The sequence below is a fragment of the Amyelois transitella genome, chromosome 17, assembly GCF_032362555.1.
Source record: "Amyelois transitella isolate CPQ chromosome 17, ilAmyTran1.1, whole genome shotgun sequence".
Classification (NCBI taxonomy): Eukaryota; Metazoa; Arthropoda; class Insecta; order Lepidoptera; family Pyralidae; genus Amyelois; species Amyelois transitella.
The window spans coordinates 4,636,481-4,664,474 of NC_083520.1; the positions used below are offsets into that span (position 1 = coordinate 4,636,481).

Genomic DNA, 27,994 nt, shown 5'->3' on the forward strand with positions numbered 1-27,994 from the left:
CGAAATATTTCCTCACAGTAAAGTTGAGACAAAAAATAAATCCAGCTTAAAGAACAGTATCCTGGATCTTTGTACAATACAATAGGCTTTTAGTGGCTTTATACAACCTACACTAAAGTCGTTAATTTTAATTTTAGTTTAAATTATTTTTACCGCAGGATTAATAAGGTAAATGAACTCTGATAACAAAACATTTTCTTTTTTGAACCGTCACTACCTAAACACCACCCTCATGAAATAAATTAAAGAATATTTTTTACCAAATAAAGAATTCAAAGAAACTTCTTCAAATTAACCAACTTATCATTAATCACGACATGACTTTCAAATGGGTAATATATTCACAGTTTATTCAAATACTGTTCAATTTTGTTCACACCAATCGACCTTTCCTCAAATATAGATGCTTACAGATAAAGTACCATGTAGGTATATGGCAAGAACTAAATATAGGAAAAAGAAAACTGCTTCTAAGAAGACGGACCTAATTTTCCTGGTATATTTGATTCCTTATAATGAGCAAGTTATTTTTTTCTCTCGTCTGACCTCCGCAACCTTTGCAGGAAAACCTAATCACATCCATTTTCCGGACTATTGTCGTTTTTCAAATTGGTTTGAATACAATTATTACTTCTCAATTTTATACAATATGTATAACCTGGGTATTTAAAAAAATACGTGACCTTTGAGAACACAAATAAAAATAAAGTTGATTGGTAGAAAATTCTAACAGTATTAAGTTCACCTGTATCTATGTTCACCCGCTTTAGCTTTAAGGAGCATATCTGTACCTGTCGTATTTTTAAAACCCAGTGAGACTTTCTAACGAAATATTTAACACGGCGTATGCGCATCGAATATTCATTGTAGAAACAATACTTTGATTATTTAGGGAACGCACGCGCGGTCTTGTTTACTATTGTTCTTTATGTCCGTGGAATTATAATTAACTACCGTACGTGTTGTATTCCTATTATTTACAGCACAAAACATTAACAGCCAGTAAATGATGACAAACATATGTAATTAATCAATGTTAAATGTAAATAAAATTGTATGGCACACCTTTACCTCAAATAGAATATCGAAATTCAGCTCAAAATCCGATTCCCATGAATGTCGTAAAATGCGACTATGTGAGATCTTATAAACATTCTTCTTGTAGGTGATACACTAGCAACCTGTCACTATTCGGGTTAAAGAAATCTTTATTCTCATAAGAAAAATATTCACTTACATGAGAACTTGAATCTAGGCTTAGAATATACAAATGTAGGTATGTCGTTGCGTGCAAGATGCAGTATAAGTACATTTAAAGGTAAATTGACAAACAGTTTAGTTTATAATTATTAAAAAAAAAAAACATGTAGGGTAGTAAGGTAATCATTACAACCGGACTGCTCACCAAACACTGGTACTAAGCAGCGATGTTTTATGATCGCAATAATACAAAGATAAGCACGACTAAATGTGACTAGCGTGCTGTGTTATAAAGTTGTTACGATATGAGTAAAATTTTTTAAATTTGGTGTATAATAATAAATATATGTGTATTTAAATTTAAATATATATATATATACACGTTTTGTTTTATAGTATATAAAATATTATAGTAATAAGGTATCTGAAAAATGAAGTAACCAATTATTGTGGCGAATTTAGTTAGTATTAAGTATGTAAGTTTTAAGAAGTCTTTTAAATGTTTTTGTACTTTTGAAATTTTTTATACTATTCTGTAATTTGATATATAGCTGGACACTGTCATATGTTACATTATTTTTACCATATTTTGTTCGTGGAAGACGCAAAATTAACTTATTGGAATTTCTTAGTCGTCTTAGATAGGGATGTTCGTAATTAGTTTTATAAGTAATACTACTCAATATCTCTTTCCATAAGATTTTCTTCATTAGGATGCATGAGTAATATTTATTATATGTTTTGTTTATGTCCATTATTTTGGTTTCTTTGTATATTTTTATTGTCAGCGTTAGGTAATCGCAATGAAATAGTGTTTTAACCATTTTAAGATTTTTGAATGCCTTGGAGGTTAGTTTTGGCCGCGGATCCCCAGAGTTCAATCAAATAATCAATGTGTGGCTTCACCATAGAATTGTATATGTTGTATCGTACATTAAGTGGCAAACATTTAACTATCCTGCGAAGGGCACCTGTTAAGGATGATAATTTTGATTTAATATTTTTAATATGATATTTCCATGAGAGTCGATTATCCAAAGCTAATCCTAAAAAATTTTTCGCTATCTGATTTATTAATTGGTATATTATTATTTTTTCAATGATGTAAAACTTTGTATCTTATACCATTAAAAATTTGGTTTATTATTGTAATTGAGTTTGTCGTAGGTAGTAAGAGTATGGTATGTTATCTCTGATTGGGAGTTCTGTCCTTGTCAAAGTTTTTTGAAGAGATTTGAGTAATTTGAGGCATGCCCTTTATATATTTGATGGTTAGATTATTTTCTCCATTTGTGGTTCGAAGAGCAAGTTCATGTTTCAAATCTTTAAATCTGGATTGCTGGTAAGGTGTATGGTCAGGGAAAATTTTGTATTCGGTGTTATTAATTTTGCTTCTATAACGGAGTATCCGTCTGGCCGTTTCTTCATTTTCAAAGCAAACCTTAATTGGACGGGTTTTGTCTGGGTTGTACCTACCAACACGCATAACTCTAATAGAATCACAGCGGTCCTCTATAATATTTTCAATAACGCTGTTTACTTCTGCCTTATCGATACCTCGACGTTCTTTGCTATCACTAGATTTTGGCTCTGGGATACCTGCTATAATTATGTTCTTTTTCCTAGAATTTTGATCATGAAATTCAGCTAGAAGTTTTTCACATTGCGGGACTTTGTGGAGTGAGCTATTTGATATTTTCAATGAATGTACATCAGACTCCAACAAGGCAAGTTTTGTATCTGTGCTTTGAATGGAATTTACAACGCTTTTTATTTCTTCCTTAATCCCTGTCTGTTCCTTGTCCAACTTTGCTAACTTTTGTTCATTTAAGTTTAAGCCTTTCGTGATATCGATCATCTGGTCTTTGATTGTTGCAATGTCTTCTTTGATTTTTGCATTACTTTCGTTTTGCGCACTGATAGATGTTTGCAATAAATCCATAATTGCTGTCATTTGTGTTTGCATACTTGTAAGCTGCGATCGGACGTCATCATCCTCCACCAAATGTTTCCGCTTATTTCGAAATGTGATAGTTGATGCTTCGGACACAGATGGACTATTCGAATTCCATCATTTGGCGGTACAGCTTAACGTGGCCTTTCAGTATTTTCAAGACTGTTGGCTCAAGATTATATGTATGTGTGAATCATATGGCAGTTCCTACCACACAATACTCGTATAGAAATTGTTGCTATAATGTTACCTATTTAAGATTTTTCTTTCCCAATATCAATTCCAATAGTCTCTCAATATTTTACATGACAAGGACGCTTTTGTTACAAGATTTGGCGGATTCTATTTTGGGTCGTTTTTGACGCTTAGCAATATATTTGCGAGATTGACGAGGGGTGAAATTGTCAATTTGATAGGACGATATTGAGTGCGAATATTTTTGTCACTTTATCTTGGTTTGACGTTATACTGGGAGATATCTGAGATGGTAATCATTCCTTCATATATGTTTTATTGAGTGTAAACTACATCTGAGATTGACACATTTCTAACACTTTCTTACTTTATTGCTCGATATAAGCGTTATTCCATAAAAAAATAAACAATTAAAAAGAGATTGAAAACATAATCAAATATATTATTTACAAAATTTGATGTCTGCTAACTATATCTGAATACTTAATACCTACATACATACATATGTCTCTTTCCTTCTATAGTTCTGGTTACATCCTTATTACTCTGGAGAGTACCCATGCCTTTGACAATGGATCCTGGGTTGGGTGACTCAGATTTTTACATAAAGCGACTTCTATCCTACCTCCGCAACCTTTGCAAGGTAACCTTAACCCGTATTGGAGCAAGGTAACACATCCAGTTGCTGCATGTGCAGATCTCCTCACGATGTTTTCCCTCGCCGTAAGAGTATCGGATAGTATTCAAACCAAACATAACTTCAAAAATAGTGTACCTATAGTACATGGTGGAGGTGGGATTTAACCTTTACGATTTGACCTTCGACGCTCCCCTAACATACATTACCTTTAATTATTCCGAATGTATGCAAAAATAATATAACCCAATGGAACAAAAAGGTTCTAATATAGAAATGTATACAATTGGTTCTTTGGATTTTACGATCACTCTTTACTGCCACAATAAAAATGATCCAGCCATTCGGAAACCTTGGTTGATTTTTAACTACCAAGTTTGCTAAACATGATACTAATTTATTACTAGACTAGGCACTGATGAAACTATTTAATATTAATTAACGGTTTTCATATATTACAGTTACATACTTTGCATTGACTGCCTGAGGTCTCAGCTTAGATAACTGATTAGTTTAAGATGAGTAATGGTATATTTAACTAACTTTTATATACGCACGCGCGATTTTAGCGCCACTGCAAGACAATATATAAGTTTTTCGCAAATCCCACGGGAAATATAGTTTTCTTTTGGTGCTTGAAACCAAACGGATCTACCAGAAAAAGAATAGGACCACTCCATCTCTTTCCCATGGATGCCGAAAAAGGTGACTAAGAGATAGTCTTATAAACTTGGGATTCTTCTTTTAGGCGATGGGCTAGGAACCTGCCACTATTTGAATCTTTAAATTAAGCCAAGCAGTTGAACGTGGCCTATTTGTATTTTGGAGACTGTTGGCTCTGTCTATCTCGCAAGGGATATAGATGTGATTATACATATGTATGTATATACAATAGTTTATACCAGAATAAAAAATATCCTATCCTTTTTATTCCGGTATAATTTTCTTAAGTCGCTTAATTATAGTACGCAAAAAAATTATAGAAAACGCGTGAAGAGACAACAAAAACAAATAAACTTACTTTCGCATTTATAAGTTGAGATTATGATACCTTTTGTTATACTTACTTATTAGTTTTGAGTTTTTTTATATAAATGACTGCAACTATGAGTATTCTTCAACTTAAAATCTATCCAACATCTGAAGGAGTTTTAGGGTCTGTGATAAAGGTATAAAAAATACAGTCAATTATACATGAGAAGATTACTTTATTTTAAGTTATTAAAAATATTCATAGTATCCAATTTATGTTTCCTTACAAACATCGTATAATTAATAGGATCAAGGATAATTAATTACCGTGCATGCATAATCGCATAAATCAGTGAATCCACTACGATCTTAGTTTTTAATCAAATAGTCATTACCACTCAAATGAAATATAAAAAAAAAACATTTTTTTCATTATAGTTTATATTTAATCTGATTTTTTTGATAAAATAACCGAAAGTCAACTATTTAACAGCTGGTACTAGCTATTTCAATTATTTATTTACAGAAAATTATCAACGACATGCTTCGTCTTGCAACCTGTCATTAATTTAATTAATCTATATTCTGCCATTAAGCCAAATAGCTGAACGGGGCCTGTCAGTCTTTTCCAGATTGTTGGCTCTGTCTACCCTGCAGAGGATGTAGACATGATTATATGTTTATTCGTGAAAAAGTGTCCTAACAATTTATTTATGAAGGTACTTAATTTTTTTATTATAAAATATATGAAAAAAGAAAATGTTTTTCAGGCTCGACACTTAAATAACTTTTAATAAATACCTTCAGATGAACCTTCTTAGGTCTACTTTCATCTTCAAATGAAACCAATTCACCCATAAATACAGCGGAATAGAACACGCCAATAAATTTTTAATACGGCCTTTTATTGCGTAGATATTATTCTCTGACCTTTAGGAGCAATATCTTCATTCCTCGGCTGTTCAACATATGGAATAGGCTTGTTGATCAGACTGCAGACATGTATGAAATATTAGCATCACTTCGTGGTTTTTCTTGCGTTTCTTGAGATGTTAATTCAATTACGTTCTAAATTATAATATTAAATTTCTTAAAATAAAATTCTTTTAAGTAGTCATGTACATAGTTTTTAAGGATACCTACTGACTAGAACGATCAATTAACGGCTCCGATTTAATTCCATTCCCACGTAAATTTTAGAAAATCCTCAGTGCACTCCAAGATCACATAAGGAACCTATATATGATAAATGTCAATCTATATATCTAAACTATATATTAAGCCTAACTGAACATGGCCTGTTAGTCTTTCAAGAATGACAGGGCTCTGTCTACCCATAAATTTTTTGACTACCCATTGATTTAGACGTAATTATATGTATGTATGTATATCTATAAACCAATAAATCCAGATAATTAAGTTACTTTAGAAACTTCCTGGAAATTTTGCACTCGCAAGCTGAAAATGCATGAGTTCTCAAAAGGTGCGCTTGAAAAATTCATCGAGCTACCTTTCTCATTGAGGCAAAACGTGGGCAAAGCCGCGTAGTTGGATATATATACATATGTATAGTGGCAAAAAACAACGTTTGTGGGAAAAATGTACCTAACATATCTTTTAAATTATTGTACCAACATTTTTTAATTACTTGAGGTTTGAGGTCATAGATACATTCAGTCAGAAAAGTATCGGGAATGGATTATTTATTTATGGTTCCAAATTCTGTTTTTTTTTGTTTTTTTTTTTGTTGTTGTTAGATTGGCACAACTGTTTTCCATTTTGGCGCGGAGTTTGAGTTGCATCTGTTGTTTACATTAAATACAGTGCTATTTTTAGTTATATCATATCTAGTGTGTATTGCTAATTTCATAATGGATAAAAACATCGAACAAAGAGTTTGTCTTAAATTTTGCATTGCCAATGGAATATCGTGTTCGGAGTCACTGAAAATGTTACAGAAGGCTTACGGTGAATCGACTTTATCAAAAACTCGTGCTTATGAGTGGTACAAAGCGTTCAAAAGCGGTCGAGATGTGATGGAAGATTTGCCTCGCTCTGGTAGGCCATCAACGTCTGCAACTGAAGTTAACATCGCAAAAGTGAAGGAAATAGTGACTGAAAATCCTCATTCAACTTTGGGAGAGATAGCCACCGAACTTTCTGTATCTCACGAGTCGATCCGTACCATTTTAACTAATAATTTGGGTATGAAACATGTTGCCGCTCGGCTAGTCCCAAAAGACCTGAATTTTTTTCAAAAACTCAATCGCATGAGAGTCGCTGAGGACATGCTAGAACGAGTCAATTCCGACCCAACATTCATGAAACGCATTGTTACTGGTGACGAGACGTGGGTTTACGAGTTTGACATGCAAACTAGTCAACAAGCTTCGGAGTGGCGCCTTCCAACTGAACCGAAACCGAAAAAACCACGCCAAAGTCGTTCAAAAGTCAAAGTCATGTTGACTGTTTTCTTTGACTATCGCGGTGTTGTGCACTCGGAATTCTTGCCGGAAGGTCAAACGGTAAATAAGGAATATTATTTGAGTGTTATGCGGCGTTTAAGAGAGCAAATCCGACGAAAAAGGCCAGATTTGTGGAAAGAAAATTCTTGGATTTTGCACCATGATAATGCACCTTCGCACAAGGCCATCGTTGTGAACGAATTTTTAACCAAACACTCAACAAATACCATCGAGCAACCACCACATTCACCAGATATGGCTCCAGCCGACTTTTTTCTTTTTCCTAAACTCAAATTACCAGTTCGTGGCACCCGTTTTCAATCGGTAGAAGACATAAAAGAGAATTCGCGGCGAGAACTGACCTCAATTCCGGAAACAGCGTTTAAAAAATGTTTTGATGATTGGATTATTCGTTGGCGTAAGTGTATCGTTTCTAAAGGAGCATATTTTGAAGGTGATAAAATAAATTTGGATGAATAACAAACAGTTTGTGTATTATTGATCTTTTCCTGCTACTTTCTTGACAGAGTAGTATACCTAAAATTATCAACATTACCAAAGCTTAACCTCAATATGTATGACTAGAGGCCGCCCGCGACTTCGTCCGCATGGAAACCCTATCAATCCCGCGGGAACTCTGGGATAAGTAGCCTATGTGTTATTCTGGGTCTTCAGCTACCTACATACCAAATTTCATGGTAATCGGTTCAGTAGTTTTTGCGTGAATGAGTAACAAACATCCATACAAACTTTCGCCTTTATAATAGTAGTAGGATTATAAAAGCAAAGTTTTCCTGTATTTTTTATCCATCAATGTAATACTAATGTACGTATGTACTAAGATAATCAACAAAATAATTAATCTTAATAAGTTGTCAACATACTTACCCGCCTAATTTCTAATTTTGATTTATTATCCTACTTCTTTAATCGTCTGGTGAAAAAAGAATTGGGAGTGATATAGAAAAGTTCTCAATCTCCCATAATTTAACGGTTTAGAAATTTATTTATTAAAAATATTTTAATTATTCTAAAACATATGTACTGTTAAACCCATTTTCATACTTTCCTTATTTTATAAAGGGAGGCCTGTTGAAATACAAATATCCGCTTTCAACACGCCTCAACAGACTCTCAAAACTACTTTTCAGCGAGAGAAGTGTTTACAAAAAATATGCAAATTTAATTTTCTCTTTATACAACAGTCGAAATTTCGTTGGTAATATCTTCCAAGAGCCTTCTTACTAAAGATGAAAATTAGTATGGGCACGAAATGAACTATAGGTACTTAATCCATTTGTTATGATTACACTCAAAACTACTTGACCGGACAATTAGTACAAAAATTAAATAGATCTTCAGGAATGACCCACGAATTTCCCACGAAACGGAAAATATGGAGCCTTAAATCTTCAATGCGGGCAGAGTTGCGGTTAACAGCTAGTTTTTTATATCACACGCGCACTTATACTTATGATTTTTCCTTAACGGTAGAAATATAGTTAATAGTTAGAAGACTAAGAAGCTATATTTAGCGCATCGCCTATTTCAAAATGAATCATTGTACGTTTATAAGTAAAAACTATATAGGTAACACATATTTTATGTAACTTTTAGAATAATTTTACTAAACCGCCAACTTCGCAAGTTAATCAAACTTACTCGCTACATATATCTTAAATAAAATATTTTCTTAATAACACATTATGAAAATATTTTTTAATATAAAATAAAAAAATATATTTCTTAGAAAATACTACATAACAGGAAACATTCATTTACAATTTTATTATCACAACTGATTGGCGACTTTATGGCATGTGCCCTAGGAAGGACCATTATTCAATAAATATTTAATTTGTATTGCAATCAAGTTCAATGTCAATAGGAAATAAAAAAAAGTCAAGGTTGATGGACCTACCAACTATTTGATTTAATTAGGAAGTGTAGGTACCCACTATAGGGAATCTGTCGAGAAGTACTTAAAGTCTCCGAATTAGGGTATCAGTATTTAATTTGATTATGAATCTTCAGTAAGACCAATGTTAAGCCTGTTTAAGGTGAAGCTATCGATTTTATTGTTTTAATAATTTGATCTTTATAAATTAAAAAAATATATATAAATATATTAAAGGAAAGAGTCACATGGATCGCAAGGGGCAATAAAATGGTTGTGAACCGTAGTATAAAAGGTTACAAAAGCATGTGTTGGGAAATTTTTTGTAGCGAGTAGTGATTTCTAGCTTTACTTTTTTCTGATTTCTAAGCCCTAGAAAGCAAGGCTTAGAGATCAGGCGAAATTGGAGAAAACCGCTCTCAATTTTTTTAACATATAAAAGAAATGCGTTTTTTTTTTCTGATAAAGTGCCCCTGAACTGCTGGACGTGGCCTTTCAATCTGTTCAAGACTGTTGGCTCTGTCTACCCCGCAAGGGATGTACACGTGATTATATGTATGTATGTCTGTCTCCCTTATATCCGTTAAATCGTGGTTTTCGAAACTATCGATCTAAAGGCTCCTGACAAATATATTAAGCAAATCATCATTGTGGCGCATTAAGCTACCTATAAATAGCACAATCGAATTAAATTCATCGTAAACTAACAAACATTAATAGTATAATAAGGGATAATAAGTACCACGTGAACGGTATTTTCAATATGCGTCATCTAATTTTAACAAGTAAATTAACCACAATTCTATGCCGTCGGCGACAAAATTTCCTGTCTTGGGCCATCAAACTAGATAAGTCCATGAAACATTTTAAAAACTGATGGTTTTCTGGTTGATAAAAAAGGGTGTGCCGGCTGTCAGCTGCTACTCTTTTCTCTGTAAAAGCCCGCCGTCAAAACGTCAAGCAAGATTATGTAAACCATGTGAATCTCAAATGCAACTGAGTGTGGCTATTGAGTCTTTTTGAAACTGTTAGCTCTGTCTACCACGTAACTGATATCTATGCTACAAAAGCATAAGTTCTTTATTTTCTTCTTCTTTGTCCTCCTAGCGTTAATCCCAATTATCTTACATTCTCCCCACTCTTAAGAGGACCACGAGTGACCTTTACATCATTATCCTGGATTGGGTAAGTCAGATTTTTACACAAAGCCACTTCCATTTGATTTTTTAAACTGTTGCAGGGAAACCTGAACCATATCATATAATGGTAAAAGTTGAACTAGTTGGATGTATATGGGTCTAATTTTCCTTTAACGATTGACATAACTTCTTGATGTGATTTCCGTCATTTGTATTAAAGTACCTACCTTGCTTCTTATAAAAGCAGTATTGTGCAGAGTTCTGTTCCTGCAGTGGGTTTGCTCGGTGTCTCGTTACTGTCAACTGTCGAGCGATGCGACGTTTCCTTAGGGATTACTGCATTTGTAGGGCGAATGTTACCGGTCGATAACGTATTTGGTATCTAGAAAAAATATATACGTGGCAATTACTAAGTTTAAAGTCAAGTAAAGGAATATCTTGAGTTCCTAAAAATTTCTACGTTACTTCAACCTATGAAATAGTTAAAACTTTAAAAACATAATAATAAACAAACCTATTGAATAGAAAATATTTGAGTAGGTGTCATTTAAAATAATACCAACAGCACAAGTTATCGAGTGAGCTTGCCTATCCACCGGTTCAAATCGGACTCGCATCGGTGAATCGTTTTCATTTTTAATCATCGAGTTCACTCGACCGTGATCGTGTGTGGTACGAAAGCCTAAACTTAATCAAGAAGTATGCAAGTTCAATTTAGTCTTGATGTAGAATATTTTCGGAGCAGAAAATATAAAATTAAGTAAGTTCAAAAAAATACTATCCGTTTCAAAAAAAGGTAGGTAGTGCCGCCGTTGTGCTTCGCTTTGCTTGTCTTGGCGGGGACACTTCCGTGCCCTCAGGTATAATAATAACAAATCCCCAATAATATAAATATAATACCCACTCAGCAACACTTTATTTCATAAAAAATACACTCTTGACCTGATAGGCGATCGAACCCGAGGCATCATGATGCAGAAGTAAAAAATGCTACTACGTACTAAATGTTGAATATTTATGAAATTGGATTAAAACCATTCGTGATATTCTCTATTTCCGTGGTCTACCATATTTTGATTTGCTTCACAATATAAGTTGAATATAAAATAACCTATCTATATATTGGTTTTTACGACAAATTATCGTATTTAACTTTGTGGTTTATATATTTTGCTAACGTGGGTGATCAAAGCACACGACATAGTTGCGCATATAAAAGTTTAAGAGGCTTTATAAATTTTCTAAATGGATTTTATTTGTAGTAGCTCACCCCTGCGGCGAAGAGTTGACCATTAGATGCAAGGAAAATAGATTGGAGCCATTCAAAAAACCAACCATAGGCCATAGTTTTAGCCAGTTTAGCTCTTAACTATAATGAATTAACTACCATAGGTTTACTACCTACTCGCTCTGATATTACAAGTGAGATAGCTAATTTATTATTATAAAATATCGCTTGATATTCTTTCTTTTATTATGAAGATTAAACGGATTTAAATGAAACTTAACAGTAACATAATTTACACTCTTACATTTGTGCATGCAAAAGGTTTACAAAACCAAAGAATTATTAGGGATTACGATTATTACTTTTACTAAGTATATAATGATAAATATTTCAACTTCGTAATGGTAACACATCCTCATATTCGCGGGTAACAAAAATATATTATCCACGTCAGATGTTGCTTGGCAAATAATGGCGAAATTAGTCATTATATTTTTTTACACTTTTTCCATACTCAGAGTTATAAACATGTTGTCAAACATAAAGATCCAAAGATAATTTTCACTATTTTGATCTAAGAACATACTACTGCGTCTCTTTCCCGTGGGGTAGGCAGAGAGATATTTGGTTTAGAAGAGAGAATCCGTATTCTAACAATGAAAACAAATCAGTTTTTAAAAGTTCAGTACTAACAGTACTTATTATGATAAGGCAGTTTCTGAAAACCTTTTATAACCTGTCTGAACTACTCATTTTTTTATTTTAAAATATTTGCCTTAAAATAAGGAACATATAATACTGTAATACAACTACTATATGGTGACATTTAATATTTTCTTATGGGGTAAAATATATTATTTTACTTGGCCTTTGCTTGTTCTTTTATACATTTTGATAGAAACAAAGTATTGTTGTTCAAAAATTTATGAAGCTCGTAACTTGGTTATTGCTGGCACTTATATTGCTCTACACCGAGGCATTGTGCCTCGTTTAGCTTCAACATAAAATACCGAGAGGTCAGAAGTGTAGCGCGTTTATAATAATTGTGTGTGTGTGTGTAAATAAAAAAGCTATGCAAACATGCGTAAGTTCACGAAAATTTATCAAATTATTTTTATAACATAATTTAATTATTTATAAGGTCAGGTCAAGCCGTTTAGCAAAAATTTTAATTATATTTATAACCTGATTAGTTACCAAAATATAAAATATTTTTTTAATAAGATTTTTAAAATAAAATAAATCGACACGCGTCTCTAAATGACTGGGAAGCCACTATTAGCTGAATTTCGTAATAGTTAAATTGAAATTTAGATAGTGGCAGGTTGCCAGCCCATCGCCTAAAAGAGGAAATCCAAATTTATTAACTTTTACTAGTGTTTGTCGCGAACTCAGACCTAGCGAACTCTTATATTTTTTACAAATTGTGAATGTCTCAAAACTACTTAACCGTTTGTGATACTCCACGAACTTAAATATTTCATCAAATCAAATTAATCGCGTTACCACTAAGTACCTGGATCAAGAAATCCATAAAAAGTAGAATTTATCGGTGCCAAGCGATCGTCTTATATGAGAAAATAATTTTAAGTTAAAATTTGGGAAAAACGAATTTTCCCAAACAAGGGATCCAGCTAAATTAAGTTTTTACTTCCGTATGCACCTATATTTCAAATTTCGATGAAATCGTTAGTATACGATAAACAATTTAAACATACATACAAAAATGCAGCATTTTCACCCCAAATTGATTTGTAGACCTTAATTAGCCTTTCAAGTCTGATGGCTCTATCTACCCGCAAGGGATATAGACGTGATTATTTGAATATGAATCAATGATCTCATTCAACAATATTTTTTAAACGTTAGTCGTATATACTTCTACTCCCTGGTTATTCCATGAATGCGGTTCGTTTAGCGCTGGCAAGCAATAATGCAATGCTGCCCGTTAATGTTATGTGCTCTTTATTCACCTTAATGCTTCTCTTTAGTTTTAGTTTTATCTAGGTTTAAAACAGAGTTTCTTAGTAAAGAGGTGTCAAGGATTACTTGGGATTTTTAAGATCGGACGTTCGTACTTGTTCAGCTTCTGCAAATAACGTCAGTCCATCCAGTCCGTGCAGCCTGGAAAATAATGCTAAAAATGCTAACGTTAGGTATATATAATTCTATACGTAATTCTGCGTTTAACTTTCCCTTTGTATTTACGATATGTAACGAAATTTGGTAAAATATAATTGTAAATTTAAAAGACTCTTTATGCTTAGTCCAGTTTTAATGATTTCTCCCTGAGAAATAGTCTTGCATTGACTACGGCGGCTGTAACGCGATGCCAAATCGGCTAAGTACTATAGAAAAGTATGCGTGTTTAAATTACAATTATAATGAATAGTAAATTATATGTTTTGTTTGTAAAATAACGGTACTATATCCGCAACTGTAAAAAGAGGCTAAAATTTTTTGCTACAACATCCGAACGACTTTATAAAACCCTTGCAGCAAAAAATCATGGGTGCCGAACCATTGGCAAACAATAGAGATCCCGAATTTTGGGGAGCGGGGAATAGATACAAATAGAATCAGGTAAGAATTCTAAAACGCGATATCAAAGATTTTTAAAAATTTGACATAAATACAATTTTGAAAATCGTACAGCGGGCGTCCGTTTCTCCGCATTGAACCAGTCTAGCAGGAGCTGGCCTAAGTCTTGCTGTGTTGACGATTATGGATTTTTCCCATATGACCCCAGTGACTACCTCTTTGATGACGATTCAGGTATTTGGCACTTAGTGCATGCTTGATAGTTTCAACCCCAATGACGAAGAATTTTTGACGCCCTTTTGGAGCTGGTCACCCTGAAATGTAACGTGCACACCTTTTTTTAATAAACCTTTTACTGACTTAATTGATTGAGTTGTACAAAGGATTTTTTAATATTATTAAAACTTAATATATTATGGCATCAATAATAATAGAAAAAATTGACATGTTTTCACAATACTGTACGTTTATACCTTATATAGGTATTTTTAAGAACATGAATGTATGATACTTTCGTGAATTGATGAGAACGTAGAACCTAGCAATAACAATAATTTAAAAACAAAAAATAAACGAGTTTTTCTACGATTTAGTTTTTTTAATGAATTTCGGCCACAAATGTGCGCTTACAGTTAAACAACTTGTGTCTTTGGTCTTAGAGAAAACTAGATATAGCAAAAAAAATTGCGGATGTCAATCATCCGATCCTTGTATTTAACAATAATTTATGACGAGAAATCCCTTGCGGGGTAGACAGAGTTAAAGACAGAAAGCCACGTTCTTGAATTGAGATTCAAATAGTGACAGGTGGCCCATTGCCTCATAGAGGAATCCCAAAATATTTTAGCCTATCTCTTAGACGTCTATTAGAACATCCATGGGAAAGTTATGGAGTGGTCTTATTCTTAAGAGCTGGGAACCACACAGCACAATAGTAGTTACCATTCCCGTCAAAAAGTCGGTAGTACTCACTCAGTGAATATCTACCTAATATTTTTTAATGCATGAAACAAATATTATAATTACGATTTCCTATTATTATATACAAAGTTAAATGGCTTACCTCCAAAATAATTATTATAAATACAGAAAATAGTATAAATCTTACATGCAAAGATTTTTTTTTGCGTTCGGTTCGATTCCTGACCTGCCTTGGTAAAATTTGATACACAAAATTAAATTAACCCATCACCTGTCATGTCGGAAAGCTCGCAACTACGAGTACTTTATTCAAATTCAATGTTTTATTAATTATTATCGGATTATCGAATATTTCAATATCATTTAATTGTCATACCTTTTGGTTTCACAATATCGGACGTCAAAGTGTTGCTATGCTTCATGCTGATGGTCACGTCTTTAAAAACATCCATGGCTTGATGTATTAGTTTTCTCCATTGATGGTGACTTTGGTAATCGGTATTCTTCACTTGTTCATAAATATTTTGGCCAATACAAGTATTCCAAATCAAATTCAATAAAATTTAACCATAATAAAAAAAAAACAGTGAAATATTTACAGTACCTAATTGAAAATAAGAAGGCGTAAAATTTATAGATGAAATCAGTACTTCGACGGTGAATGTAACAATACAATATTCCTTTATAACTTTTTGCACATTTTTCACAAACGATATTTTTATAATAATTTAATAAAAGACCAATTAAACTTGTTACTTGTATTTACGAAAGGTAGTTATTTAATTCTACCCTCATTCTTTTTCCATCATAATGACAGTTGTAAAAGAACCAGTGTTATTGTTATGTTACTATTTTAATATAATAATATTAAGCCAAACAGCTCAACGTGGCCTACCAGCCTTTTCAAGACTGTTGGCTGTGTCTATCCCGCAGGAGATATATACGTGATTATATATATTAATGTTGTTTGGCATATGGCACATATGTATATCTATTATTTTATTAAATTATCTAGTTAAATGTTTTTTTTTTTATTATTATTTTTTCTATGCTATTCCAAAATAAGTACATACTATATTTTTCTTTTTTTAATAAAAACAAAAAACGCAATTTGTTCGTTTTCCTACAATCGTAGCACAGATAGCTAATAAAATATTCCCATTTTTTTTTAAAGAGATTAACTGCAGAATTCCGTTTAGTAATTTGTTTATTTGACCACCAATTTTACCATAAATGAGCGTTGCCTTTACCAAAATATCCAAATCGTAAATCGCGCATTCAATATTCTCAATCTATTACACGTAAGTACTAAAAGCAAACTATTCACATTGGATGTCTGTCTCTTCACGGGGAACGATCACTCCTATTGGAATGATTAAGTTGTGCCCTTGAAAAAATTTCTTAAAAGTTAAATTTCAGAACAACCATCATAGAGATCTTTGAAACATGAGTATGCTGTTTCGGCAGCCTTAAATGAGTGAGGGGGAGAGATATGGCTGGGTCTCTTTCTCTTGCTTGATGACCGAGTTCAGCTTGCTGTTCTCAACAACACCGCTGAAGAGCTTAATGACATCCTTTTTTATCCCATATTCAAAGGCCTTACATTCTCCTTTCATAAAGATATAAGATAAAGATGGATCTTTTTACCTATAACAAGTCTTTTAAGACATTCGTCTGAACTTTTGTGTAGGCAACATACTTTATTTATTTTTTGTTATTAAAGTAATTTTATTAGTATATATTAACGTTAACTGAAAGAGCCAGCTGGCAAACATATATGCATATGTATGTCATAGCAACGTTTGTAATTATTTGTTAGGTAAGCAAAAAATCGCATTTAAATAGTTAAATTTTTTTTCTAAAATAAAGTGCATTTTATTTGATTATATCTCTCCTGTTCAGTTCTTCTTTTTTCTTATTTTTATATAGTATATTCCTGAACTTTCGTCTATGCTTCCCTACATTTTGAATGTTTGTCTTCTTTATCCCGCTGGCATCCTAATCTCTCGCCGAGCCCGGGGTGCGCATTTTGATCCTGAATTGAGTAAGTTAGACCTTTACACGAAGCGACTCCCGCCTGACCTCCGCAACCTTTGCAGATGAACTTAACCCATATCAGATCATGATAATGTACTTGATGAATGTGCCTCGCCATTAAAAATTTCAATTTCAAAGTCAAAAAGAAAAAAAACAAAAGATATTCTGAAGTGGCGGGACTCACACTATACTGAACGTTTTGGTTTTTTTTAAATGAAATTTTATTTAATATATTTTTTAATTTTTTTTTAATATAAATATATAGGCTCAAGATAAACAAAAATATCAAGAAATATTTGGTTTGGTTCTGGTCTAGTCTTTGGGTTTCCTTCTTGTTCTCAGTGAGGGTACACTAATGATGCAACCAAGGACACTTTCGGATGAAGATCAAAAAATAGTTAGTCACGAAGCGTCTCCAGTCTGATCTCCATAACTCATCTGATTATAGTGAATTACGCACTAGATGAACATGCGCTTTTCCCTTAGTTGCTTTTTACGATATTCATTAGACACACATTAAGCGATCCTATACTAAAGTGCCGGAAACTACACGGCACGATGAATGTGCATTTCTTAAATTAGTATGAAAAATAACGAGTCACATCACACATATTGAGTTAGCTCCAAAGAAAGTAAGTACGAGACATGTTGTATGGAATACTAACTCAGGCTCACTATACCTAATTTATTAAATATCATTTCTTGGAGTTAAATCCGGCTACGTTGTCTGTTTGGGAACCGTTACTGGGTAGACAGAGTCAACAGTCTTGAATAGACTGATAGGCCACGTTCAGCTGTTGGGCTAAATAATAGAATTGAGATTCAAATAGTGACAGGTTGCTAGCCCATAGCCTAAAAGAAGAATCCCAAGTTTATAAGCCTATCCCTTAGTTGCCTTTTACGATATCCATGTCCTATTATTATTTCTATTGGTGTCGGGAACAACACGACTGTTCTGTTCGGGAAGGAATCAATAATCACGATCCTGGAATGGCTAGGAGATCTTTATTAGATCGGTAGTTTTAATTCCATGAACTTTGCTCTTCTATAGTATAATAATAAAGTATAGGTAGTATATTAAAGTATGAGCAAGACGTCAAATAAGACTACCCTCGATGTTTCAAACATTATTTGTATTTTTTAAAAAGTTCAAACAGTGGTCGCAAGATGGCACTGGCACTCATTTTATTGGAACACTAACGACTCGCCCGGCTTTGCACGGGTAAAATTATAAGTATAACGGGTATAGATATAAGCCTGTCACAGAAAACCCTAATCCATCATTTCAAACAGAATTTCAATAGGAAAATCATTTCTCAACTTTCCGAGATGTAACTTTAAGTATATGATGGTGATGAAATAATAAAAAAATATGTGTTTGCTGGAAGAGCTGTACCTTTGTATTTGTTTTTTTCTTTGTATTTGTGTTCTATATTTAATGTCTTTTGTTCATAAATTACAAAAAAAAACACCCGGGGTTTACTCTTGATCATGGATCCTGGATGGTCAAGTTTTTACACGAAGCGACTCCCGTCTCACCTCCACTACCTTTGCAGGGGAACCTAATCTGTATTGGATCGATCACGGTTACACGTCCAGTTGCTTGAATGTGCAGGTTTCCTCACGATGTTTTATCTCATCGTAAAAGCATCGGTTAGTATTCAAAGTAATGTGCATAACTTCAAAAATAATAATTGGAGTTCGAACCTGTACCTTTTTGCGCCACGCGCATTTTCACCGGGTACGGGCCGATAGCGATGGGTGGGTAGGTATAGCTATTGTAAACAGATATCTATCTGACCACTCAATATTTTTTGTCGTAGCCGCTCATTATATCAAATTTCTGAAACGCGCTATGAAGATTTTTTAAAATGAGATTATAACTTATTGGTACTGTGTGTTACTATCGGGTGACCGCCTTTCACTGGGAAGGGAGTCTAGAGGACTGAGCCATTACTCTTACTTCCGCAGACTGGTTGTTCAGTCATGGTCAGCCAGGTTGATGAAGAAGGGCATTCATTGTCACCCATTTTTTTGCATATTTATACTTCTCATAACCCAATTTAATACTTACTTCAAAGCTGACTCAATCTGTGTACTTTGTCCTATATGTAAATAAATAAATATATATGGGACAAAATACACTGAGTTATCCTCGAAGTAAGTTCGAAACTTGTGTTACGAGATACTAACTCAACGATACTATATTTTATAATTAATACTTTTATAGATAAACATCCAAGACCCAGGCCAATCAGAAAAAGTTCTTTTCTCATCATGCCCTGGCCGGGATTCGAACCCGGGTCCTCCGGTGTCATAGACAAGCGTACTGCCGCTGCGCCACAGAGGCCGTCAAATTGTGAAATTAATAAATGTATTTATTTAATATTACGTATATACATATTTATTATTGATCTAGACGTCCGCCACATCTTCCCATATAGTATACTAGCGACTAGCCCTGGCTTCGCACGGGTGCAAAGCTCATACCAAAATATAAAATATGTGCACTGCTTCGTATCCTACAGCCACTTCCAAATCCTACAAATCGTTTGTGGCCAAACGATTTCCTGAGTGAACGTCATTACTTAGATAGCTAACTGCTGCTTCTTCTAGAGTCATGACTCATTCTCATTGTAGAAGCAAACTTATGAGGTTGCAGGACATTCGGGCTACTAGATTCGTAACCATTTCCATGCTAGGTCACACTACGAGTAACCTGACTTAAGTAATTTAATTTGTAAAAAAGAGGAGTCAAATTTGTTACGGCGGTGGGGTTGAGCGCTATGCACTTCGCTTTATTCATCAAACGGCTCTGGCTAGCCAATTTTGACGCATGCTCCATACTTTTAAGTACTTCGCAACATTCCAAAGGGATGTGGTCTTCAAGATCGCACTGACCGCGTAGCAACGGACTCCTCCCACGCAGGCAAATCCAAAATCTATATATACTCATAGAAAACAAAATTCTAAAATCGAGATTTAGAATTCATAGGAAAAAAAGGGATGCAGTGGTCCTTACGCAGGTACCAAAAAAAAGTTTGGGACTTTGAAAATAATAGAAGACATGACTAGCAAACGCAAACTTATATTCCCCAAACATGAATGTAAAAAAATTTTTTTTTTGGTTGTTTGTAACGAATAACTACTGTACCGATCTGGTACAGCATAAAGTAGACCATCGGGAGTAACATAGGCTACTTTTTTATGGAATTTCCCGCGGGAGGGCAAATTTAGTTGTAAATTACGCAGGACACCTGAGTAGTTCGACTGTCAGCTACACAATAATTGAAATGCAGGGAATATTTCTTGTTAGTAACAAGTTGGAAATTATATCATATGGGAAAACATTTTTAGCATTTCGCAACGCTGAAGTCACATACATCTTCTTCATCTTCAGATTGATCTAATTCTCTTCTGACAATAGAATAGAATAATATATGTCCATTTTTCGTGTAAACATTTCGAAGAAAAGGTCGGGATCATGCACATGCTATTGAATAATTGAGTGTATCCTTTGACAAAACAGAAACCATCAAAATATTACAGAAAATGAAAAGATGGTTATGGGATAAGTTCAACAAGGGTTGTGGTCATATGGGAGTTGCTTCGTGTTAAAACTTGACTTACCCAATCCAAGATCATGGTCAAAACGTGCACCCCGTGCTCCCCTCCAGACAGGTGACGAAGTAACCGAGATTAATGCCATAAATTAATTAAAAAATTCTGAAAGTTTAGAACAAAATTTCTTTGTTGCAGATTAGCCCGCCATCGAAACTACCAGTCGTGGTGATGTTATAGTGATACAAGTGAAGTGTAAAATTACTGTCATGTGACCGTCTACAATGCTAAAGATACAAATGTTAGAGTCCATCGTCAGCAATGATGCAGACGAAAATCAAGAGCAGCAGCAGAATGGGTAAGTACCTATAAATAGCATTATACAAACTCTGTAATAAAACATATGGGCTGAAAATGTAAATTGGAACACGGTATGACAAAAGACGAGAGGAAATGTGCTGCAAAGCTGGCAGGTTATTACCACCAAAGTGGAGAGGAGATGTGTCCTGTGGGAGCTCAAACTCAGTCAAAGCACCGTTCGCCGCCGGCCACACGTATCTACGCTCGGCTGCACCCTGCTTGCTCGCGTATCCGTACGGTACAAAATTCTGTACAAAAATTAGACATCTCCTCTCCGTTTGATCTATTTACAAAGCTAAACGGAGACTAGATGTGGAAATAAGAATTTATTGGTTATGAAAAACACATCCCCTCTCGTCTACGCTTTGGTGGAAGTCGGGCCTAAGATAAGAGTTATATATGTTTTAATTATGTGATGGCAATGAAATGGATAGCGAAGAAAAAACATAGTGTGTGCCAGCTGCTTTTCTTCCCATGCAGATTGCAAAACTTAGGATTATGTAGCTACCCGTCACTATTTTAATTTCAATAATAGTTGATCAAGGCATTTCAGACTTTTCAAGAATAGTAACATTCTAACAACTAGTACTAGAAGAATGCGCTGATGATTTCAATAATATACCGAGCAAAATTACTACAACTCCGGGTTATGCTCAATGAGAACACGTATAGGTACAATCCAAAGCCAAATTCCTTTATTAACTTGTTTTGATACAACCAATATGCCTTGTGTAATAAAGAGCATTATATATGTATAACTTATTACGTAACGCAATAGGAACTAGGTATATCTAAGTAAGTATACATATGTATTCTCATAATGTAAAAGCTTAAATATTTATGATTTTTGAAAATGTAAATGTGGTTATGATAATACTTCAAAGAGGTGAAGTTTGCAACTTTGTTCCTTTAGTCCTATAGTTTAATTCATTGAAGTATTACATTTTTACAAATAGTAACAGTAATTTATAAAGCTAAGATTATTAATAAAAAAATTAAGATAAAATTAAATTATTCTTTTTCGATTGTTTGTTTGCAAGGGCTTATCTCCGAAAATATTGAATTGAAAATTCTTTCAGCGTTAAAGAGTACACTAACTGCGGGTCTGCATTGCGGGCAAAGACGCTGCAGGCCGCTAGTCTGTTACATATAAATTTTCATAGAAATTTTACTGAATGAAATCGTGCAACTTAGAGCGATTGCATGAAAAGATCATAGTAATGTTTCAAGATATCCGTGTAATTTAATTTCTACAATTGGCGATGGGCTTCGGTCACAATCATTCAATATAAAGTAGCTATTGTAAGATTATAAGAGTGTTTCCGTCAACCTATATTCTATTTTTGCATCTAGGTAATATTGATTCCAATTTCACCGCCCGAGCGGCGCCGAATCGCAATCACAAATAACTTTTTGTAGGACATTCGGTTGTTTGTCATTAACCTGGACATCCCTTGTATGTTTGGCTATTTTCTTCTGTGCAGTACTTCTGTGTGATAAGGTGATGTCTAAATGGAAGCGATTCGCAAGAAATCTACACCGAGAGATAATCCATTCCATACTTTTATATTACAAAGGGGAAAGTGTTTTGTTGGTTTGTTCCTTTTTAGTCCCTATTACTAAGCCTTCGATGTCTCTGTCTATCCGTCCGTCCGGCTGTCACCAGGCAATCGTATTTTTTTATAAATAATGGTGCGAAACTACTAACGACTCGCACTTGGCCGGTTTTATTTGGTTTATATTCACGCGTTATCTCCTGAACTAAATTTAATGAAATTATGTAAACTTCATTAATTTAATATTATGTTAGTCTCAGCCTTGCCTACCCCTCTATAAAGAGGCGTGATTTTATGTTTGTATTTAATTTCATAAGCACAATACAATGAATGATGTATTTAATACATAGGTACACACATACATGGGTAAAACATACATATAATCACGTCTTCATGCCTTAGTGAAAAGACAGAGCCAATATTCCCGAAAAGACCGAAAGCGGCCACGATCAGCTTTGTATGCAACTTTCTGATACAATTTTGTACATTTGTTACAATATAACTTAGCCGTCTGTAAACAAACATTGCAGCGGCGGCATATTTAATCCGCGACCGCTGTTTGCGCTCGTAAAAACTAATTGAAAACAACCGTGGGGCGTCGACATCCCGCGACGTCGCGTCGCCGCTTGGACAAAACAAATTCTGTTTTACGACATGTTCTCAGAGTATTCATACATACATACTTACATTCTTACATATTTATCCCTCACGGTATAGACAGAGCCAACAGTGTTGAAAAGACTGAAAAGCCACGTTCTGCTGCATGGATTTGAGATTCAAATAGTGACAGATTGCTATTCCATGGCCTTCGAGAGAAATCCCAAGTTTATAAACCTATTCCTTAGTCACCTTTTACGACATCCATGGAAAAGATATGGGGTGAGTCTATTCTAAAATGCCGGTAACCCCACGGCACGTTAGGAGCACAGTGTATTTATCTAGTACAATTATATCTATACTGGTTAGGCAGCAACATAGTTTATTCTCGCGTTATTATGTCTGCTGAAGGTAGAAAGTCAATAATAAGGCTTTAAACCGGTGTTAGTTAAATGTGGTGAAGACCACGAATTTTATTTATAGACGAAGGTCAATAAAAAAAATTCCTCGTAAAAATATTGGAGGGGAGGCTCCCAAACAACAAACTTATTTTGTCTATCGAGAGCGCCATCTTATTAATTTCTTTGAACTTATTAAGATTGGACATGCACCGTGGTATGTATTGACCGCGTTGTTGTTCTACCGATTTACCGATTTTACCGACATTTCCGATTCCGATCCTATGTAAAAATCTCTGGAATAAATTATTCATGTTTTAAGCAATTTTTGGATATATTTCAATAAACAATAGAAACGTGAATATAAAAAATATTTATGTAATGTATCCTTATTCAGAACCCAAAAAGTAGGTCAAATTGTATACTCAGTAGGGTTCGTGATAAACGCACACAACATTCACAACATTCGCGCTGCATTAGTAGGTACTGCGACAGGACAACTGAATGGAACAAATAAACATAGGAAACCACCCAGGGTAACCTGATCGTAGCTCTGGTTCTTAGACCAGCGAACCAACTGGCTTCTTGAGTATACACGGACCGACCGGAATAATTATGATAAGGATATGTTTATGAGAAAGTAGGTCGGAAAACTTAAACAGCGCGATTCAGGAAAGCGAACATTCGTATTGAGTCAAAAGATTTCGCTTTTGCTTTAAATAGATAGTCCCGAAAAGACTGAATGGCCACGTTCAGCTGCTCGGCTTAATGGTGGAATTGAGATCCAAATAGTGACAGGTTGCTAGCCCATTGCCTAAAAAAAGGATCGCAATTTTATAAGCCTATCCCTTAGTCGCCTTTTACGACATCCATGGGAAAGAGATGGAGTGGTCCTATTCTTTTTTGTATTGGTGCCGGGAATTACACGGCACAAACTCGATAAGTAGACCTGGGTTAGATTTCCAGTGTAGGCATCTCCGGGACCTCTCTCGAGCAGCGGTGAGTATGAAACCGGGAGTACCTAATGCCAGGAAGAAGATAAATTTATTTTTTTTCAACACACTCAACTGATTCCAAACTCATACTTAAAACAAACTAATTAGAGTCCATAGATGAATTGCGCAATTAAGGCAGTACTACACTAGCGTAATTGCGTACGCTATTACCACTGTTACACAACGGTGCCCGTATTCCGTTCCGTGGGCAGCCAGCGTGAAATATAACGTTAGATAAAGAGATACTTCATGTGTGTATATGCCTTTATAAAAAGAATTATAATTCAAATTCAGGAAAAATATGATATTTCCGAGTGCGACATGGTTTGTCGTTACCTTTATAAGAGAGAATTCGTTGGAACGTCAAAAGGCCCGTGTGGTCTGACAGTTAATTCGAGTTTTCTTTCGCTCGTTTTTTATATTATAGGTTTTGAAGTCAAAACTCGATTTGATTTGAACTAGCTGCACAGTAATAAGTACATTTATAAAATTTCACCTAACATTCAGCGCTTTTGGATGTTTGTTCTTAATAAATTATTGTTACTTATAACAGTACGTACCTACCTATTATAAAATGACATCAGCGTAATGTGCTCTCGTGTTTTTAATTTCAATGTTACTTAATTAGTTGGTGTGAAGAGTACCATCGCTTTCGTTTTATTTTATATCCAACGAGCTTTTATCCGCAGCTTTGCTCGCTCAAATTTAGCACCAACTACACGCGCGAATTTAGCGCTACCTTCAATAGAATACGAGTTTACGAGCTAATCCCATGGGCACTATAGTTTTTACTGGGATGAAAAGTAGGTCCTTTTCCAGACTCTTAATTATATAGGTGCTAGCAAAATTTCAAGAACTTTGGTAGTGATAACAAACAGACAAATAAACTTATTTTCTAATTTATAATATTTGTTAGGATTTGCCAACAATTACTTTATAAGTATTTACATGTCTGTAGTTTATATCTATGCAAATGGCATTAACAATTCACATCGTCGGTGCAACAAATTCACAAATAGCCAAAATTGCTAAAACGAACGAATTTTATGCCAAATTGTTTTTGAATCAGACCTTTACTTGGAGCAACAAAAACACCGCCGAGAGTAAACAATTAATATTGCAAAGATGTTAAACCTACTATAAATAGTAATCCAGAAATGAACAAATACATGAGACAAAAAAATTAAAAGTCTTCTCCTGTAAAATTTAAAAAAAGAGTTGTTGTGACTTTGTTGCCCCGAAGGTGCGAATTGCAATGCTTATTGACGAGATTCCACTTCATACCTTTTTCTTCACACTACTTCACTTGAAATCATATTAGCAATTGTTTTGACCTTTGCATTTTATAGTGAAACTAGCTGTGTCCGCAACTTCGTCCGCGTGGAATAGTTATTTTGGACATCATTGAAGCCCTCAAGGATGAATAATTTTTCTCGATTTTTCACATTTTCCATTATTTCTATGCTCCTTATAGTTGCAGCGTGATGTAATATAGCCTAAAGCCTTCCTTGATAAATGGTCTATTCAACGCAAAAAGAATTTTTCAATTCGAACCAGTAGTTCCTGAGATTAGCGCGTTCAAACAAACAAACAAACTCTTCAGCTTTATAATATTAGTATAGATAATACAATTGTATGAAAAAATATTTTTAGCGTATTCTTTCAGTATTACACAAAATCTTTATTAGGTACAAAATCCTTAGCCATCTGAAGGATTATTAAAAAAAAATATCATTTCGTCAAATTATTGCATTGACTCTGGCTTCGATTCGATCGGTATAAATTTTTAAACAGGCCTACCGGATAATGAACCTTGAAAAGTATTCAATAACGGTCTGGACTGTCTTTTGTGAAACTTTTAATTAAAACTCCTACTGCGGACTTTTAACGAATCCGTGGGCGGAGGCATTGGCCAATGGAAACTAGCGAATAGTTTGAGAATTTCTTAATCGACATCTGAAATATACATTAATATCTAATTCCATACTAATTTTAATAAGCATAGGTGTTTCATATTGTTGCCTTCACGTCTAGATAAAACAAAATAGGATAAAAAATAGCGACAGAGCTAGAAAAGAGGAAGGACGTTTTATTAGACTAAGATCTGTATAAAAATCATAATCATCTCATCGCTTAGTTCCTTGATGAGCTTTTTCCAGTGACAAAATAAATTTTTAAAGACTAAGGAAATGATCAAAATAGAAAAAAGTAAAAAATATTTTTTACTCTCCCAACAAATTGATTGATTTACTGATCGATCGCAGTAAAGAAAGTATAATTTTCTTTTTGCTCATGGCTATGCAACTTAGGCAATTCCATTACAGCCCTTCTGGCACAACTAACTGTGTCAACTTTACTCCTTAAATAATTAACTAGGAAACGAATAAATTTAATCAGCCAGACGGGGCTTTTGTACAATCATTATTCTACTCAAATTGATGCTCACATTTCAATATTCCCTAGTCCTAGTTCTTGGTATCAAATAATACGAACTTGGCTTGTTATAATAGCACCATTATATTTAGAACCGTGTTGTTTTCGCAAACGGTAGTGTTTAGACTATTATATGCCTATGTTGTTTTAAGTAAGGTGTCTTGTGAGGCTGGTCGATTTAAATATATATTTTCTTGTAAGCGATATTTCACAGCCTTGGGGATAAAGTGACGATGTAACGAGAGGATGGTTTTGACAGGTAATACCTTTGTCGCAAACGACAAAAGGAATTATTGGGGGTAAACATTGACATTAACTATATTGACAAAGTAAAATATTTGTATATGTATAAACTTTGATTAGAAAAGGCACTAAACTAAGTAAGTAGTTCGTATCTCTGCTTACCTACCTCAAATTTGTTTGATTATGATACCAATCTCATTTTCTATAGGTCGCAATCGTATTCTTTAGGTCTTTAGATTGTTTAATTCTTTTCACGATGGTATATCTTTGAAACTCAATTATTTACGAAAAACAATTTTTTTTCTGCAGCTAGGTATACTTCCATTTGTAATTAAATATCTTAGAGTAGAACAATTTTGGGCTTTACAAAACAGTTTTATAGAATAAAACCGAGTAAGTTAGGTAAAAGCCAGGGGATTTAAACTGCCAAAACCTGATATGTAATACAATACTGTTTACACGGCTTCCCCATACAGTTTCATTATAATGGATTCTACCCTCAAAAGGTCAGTGTCTACTGAGGGTGTAGAAAGTAAACATTGAGGTTTTCGTTGGCCACAGTGTATGTCTAATTGCTTTTATCTCGGGACAACTAAATTTAGGTAGCTACCCTATACATTTAGTAATGGCAGATAAACTAGATTCGTTCACTCATATTTTTATAA

At 34.2% G+C, this 27,994-nt stretch overlaps 1 protein-coding gene across 1 annotated transcript in view; it reads left to right on the forward strand.

Annotated features, from left to right (window-relative positions):
* Positions 1–27,994, forward strand: part of LOC106143348 (rap1 GTPase-activating protein 1) — a 241,744-nt gene that overhangs the window by 41,118 nt on the left and 172,632 nt on the right. The window contains exon 2 of the mRNA XM_060948791.1: positions 20,946–21,105. Coding sequence (XP_060804774.1) covers positions 21,032–21,105 — 74 coding nt within the window. The 5' untranslated portion in view covers positions 20,946–21,031. The remainder of the gene's footprint in view (positions 1–20,945; positions 21,106–27,994) is intronic.